Source organism: Sinocyclocheilus grahami, unplaced genomic scaffold, assembly GCF_001515645.1.
Source record: "Sinocyclocheilus grahami isolate Dianchi unplaced genomic scaffold, SAMN03320097.WGS_v1.1 scaffold99.1, whole genome shotgun sequence".
Classification (NCBI taxonomy): domain Eukaryota; kingdom Metazoa; phylum Chordata; class Actinopteri; order Cypriniformes; family Cyprinidae; genus Sinocyclocheilus; species Sinocyclocheilus grahami.
In genome coordinates, this window is record NW_015505278.1 from 102,070 (window position 1) to 105,830 (window position 3,761).

Below are 3,761 nucleotides of genomic sequence, written 5' to 3' on the forward strand. Positions count from 1 at the left end.
AGGGAGTAACGCAATATTAGTTACTTTTTTAATGGAGTAACGCAATATTGTAATGCATTACTTTTAAAAGTAACTTTCCCCGACACTGGTAGCCATGTATAGAGGGGAGCGCGCTCGATCTGCTGGAGATCACAGTGACGCGCGTCGCAACAGACGCAGGACAGGAGGCATCACGTAGACTAATATCCCTGGTGCACGAAACCTACTATTATATAACAATCTACAAGATGTCCAAGCCACTAACGGACCAAGAGAAAAGGAAGCAAATTTCCGTGCGAGGTCTCGCCGGGGTTGAAAACGTCGCAGACCTCAAGACCAATTTTAATCGCCATCTGCACTTCACTTTGGTTAAGGACAGAAATGTTGCAACGAAGCGCGACTACTACTTCGCCCTGGCGCACACCGTCCGCGACCATTTGGTGGGAAGATGGATTCGGACGCAGCAGCATTACTACGAGAAAGACCCGAAAGTAAGAAAGTCAAATGCCGCAGTTTCATCCTACAGTGCGGGGCCGCACGTACACCACTGACAGACGGGAGGAGGGGGCGAAAAACACAGCCGGGGACATAATGTTGCGCAGTAGAGCCGCGACACTGCAAAATAAAATAAAAAACATTTCTATTTTTCTTGCAAGTGTAATACTGTGGTATTTATATTGCATCAGGAAATGCCGCTTAAAGCTATTGGTTCGGCAGATAGCAATGCTTTTTTTTTTTTTTTTTACAATTGCATAATCTTCCATGACTTCATGCCTGCATTCAATGTCCTGCAGATCAATTGTCACGAATGTAGGCTATTGGAAGAGCTTTACTGTGTGCCCTTGACAACTGTATCAACAGGTCAAATTGTTTTTGAATAATTGTCGTGCGTGCGAGTTCGAAAAATAAATTAATATATGCACATCTTGGGTTAAAACAAGTAGACCTAACAGTTTAATTTCTCTTATGCCCAATTGGAAACATCGATGAAATTGCTGCACTGAACCGCTGAATTTACAAAAAATTCAACAAAAACATGTTTTCTACATAATTTCAGCATTTGATACGGTTTTTATTTTTTATAAACGTTACACGTTTAGATTTAAGTTGAAAAATCTTCTACTGATTGAATGTGTTGTTGTCATCATAATGTCATCATAATTCTTGCATGCATTATTATGATTGGTTTTCTTTCTTGTGTTTATTTTCATACAGAATTGTGATTGGTTCAGTCCTAAAACCGGAAAGAGAAGGTCTGGTGTTGCCACAATGAAGCTAGTTTATATACTTTATAATTATAGATCTCATTAGCAACTTGAATTATAAGTGGTGTTAACTACTGACAGTATTTTACTCCAACATGCATATGTAATCCTAAAACTTGAGCTTACCTACACTGCAAGTACTCATAATTCCTACAGGAAATGTAAAATTCTATTTTCTTTTCTTTTTAAGTCTAAAATAAAGTGCTAAAACACTTTCAGTATTAAAGTAAACAAAATAATAATAATAATAATAATATTAATAATAATAATAATCGAAGCGTAGGTAGGATACTCTTTCTTTGTATTTGGAATTTGTCTGGCATCCTGACGGAGTGTTTAACCTTAAATGTTGACAGATAATGGTGCTATTTTTACATGAGCTACGTGTCAGAGACACAGTACGCACAAATTCTTCTGTCCTAACCTTTGTTGTCATTTATAGACAAGAGGCTAAATATTACAAGCCATTTTTTTGTGCACTAGCAAATCCTCCATGATAGTTGTCATTGCGCGACGTACGCACAATGATTGAATGTTTTGCAGTGGCGGTCAGTGAGGTCTCAGACGTCCATTACAGATTAGGCTTGTGTTGTGCACCTGTCACAATTATGCTTGTCACTAGATAGGCTAGTCTGCTCAGCAGCAAGGGCTTTTATGGCTCCTACTTCACTGTTGCTCTAAATGGCGCTCAGCTGTTGGTGTTAAATATAAAAACATCTTTTTAAAATGTTATTATCTTTACTTTTTTCACCTTTCTCCTTCTTTGTCTCACCTCTAGCGTGTGTACTATCTCTCTCTGGAATTCTACATGGGGCGGACCCTTCAAAACACCATGGTAAACTTAGCTTTGGAGAATGCCTGTGACGAGGCCATCTATCAGGTGAGAGGAGATATGTTCAACTGAACACTAATAGCAAATTGAGTGCTGCAGTGATGAAGTATTTCTGTATGCCAACCTGCAAGTTAGGATAGGATTTTTCCATTAGCTTTTGGATAATCACAGTAGGTATCTCTGTGACCAACAAAAATGTATGATTCTTACATGTTTTGTACATCATGATAATCTTCACAAATGAACACCTAAATACAATTGCCAGAAGTAAAACAGTAAACGTAGGCTAAAGAAACAAACTACACCACGGTTGCATGACGTCAGCGGCACCACCACTAAGCTTCCAACAACTTTTTCAGTCTTTATTTTAATAACATTTCCTGAAAGTTTGATCACAAGGGGTATTACTGATGTATTTTATGTCATAGAATAAAACATGAAAATATTTCAAGCACAGCAAAAACCCATAAAAGAATCCTTTGAATTTAGGACAGTGGAACCAGAAGTGCTAAAATAATAACTTGTTTCTGGGTTTTAGCCTAAAAGCATGTGTCGTCTATGCAGAGGCGGACAGTAACTAAGTACATTTACTTGAGTATTGTACTTAAGTACACTTTTTGTGTATCTGTACTTTACTTGAGTATTATTTTTTCTGGGAACTTATGACTTTAACTTCACTACATTTGAAAGACAAATATTGTACTTTTCACTCCACTACATTTCTATCAAGGTCCTCGAAGTAGAAAGTCGTTATGTAGCAGCTTTGAAAGTCAGTGGGTGATTTTTTTCTTCTCTAAAATGTGACTTTCTTTTTTTTTCCAGACAGTTTATCAGTAATCACTCTTGTAGGGCTACATGAAGTGATTTCTCAGCATTTTTTGAACACTGACCAGTTGCAAATGTGATATTTATTTACAACAATTCAATAATAGGAAGTTAATATTGTGGTATATATTAGACACAATATTGTCTGATTTTGCTAAATTGTGTAAGTGAAAATATTACCTATAAAGTCACAGAAGAACTGTTGTGCGTCTCCTAATAAAACACAAAAGGTGTTGGACTTGAAGCAGCACTGCACAGACTGTTCTGTGTGTGACATCAAAGTACAGTGAGAGCGATTAGACAGCATTTTATAATTTTTGTTTTGATGTCAAATAAGCCTTGCTGTTTTGCTTCTGTACTTTCACTCAAGTAATGGAGTTGAGTACTTTGTCCGCCTCTGCGTCTATGCCAGTGGTCCTCAATTCCAATCCTCACCATCACTCTGCACATTTTGTATGTATCTCTTATCGTTTTAGACGTTTGTTCTATTCAACCGTAAGTGCCTTGCAAAGTGGACATCCGTACATCACGGGTTTCCCGTGCTCAGGGAGTAGGGAGCAAAGAACACTGTGTAGGGACCATGTCAATCAGAACACAGTTCATGCATGGAGCTCTCTTCTAACGAGCTGGCTATATGAATCAGGTGTGTTAAATAAAAGACACATGCAAAATATGCAGAGCGGTGGCACGCGAGGACTGGAATTGACGGTTAAGGCTTGATGGCATACAGCAAAAACTACTGGACATGCGCACATCAATATAGCGTAATTTTTCTTACACTATACAACAATAATTACTATTTTTGCAAAAAAAAAAATTTGGGTTGGTACATAACAATATTGGCTCAGCCAGTGGTGTGT

The 3,761-nt window shown here is 37.9% G+C and overlaps 1 protein-coding gene across 1 annotated transcript in view; it reads left to right on the plus strand.

The window, feature by feature from the left end:
- The first annotated feature begins 93 nt into the window (after positions 1 to 93).
- LOC107588196 (glycogen phosphorylase, muscle form-like) overlaps positions 94 to 3,761 on the plus strand; it is a 20,322-nt gene continuing 16,654 nt past the window's right edge. Inside the window, exons 1-2 of the mRNA XM_016276224.1 lie at positions 94 to 470; positions 2,023 to 2,124. Of these exons, the coding sequence (XP_016131710.1) occupies positions 228 to 470; positions 2,023 to 2,124 (345 nt within the window). The 5' untranslated portion in view covers positions 94 to 227. The remainder of the gene's footprint in view (positions 471 to 2,022; positions 2,125 to 3,761) is intronic.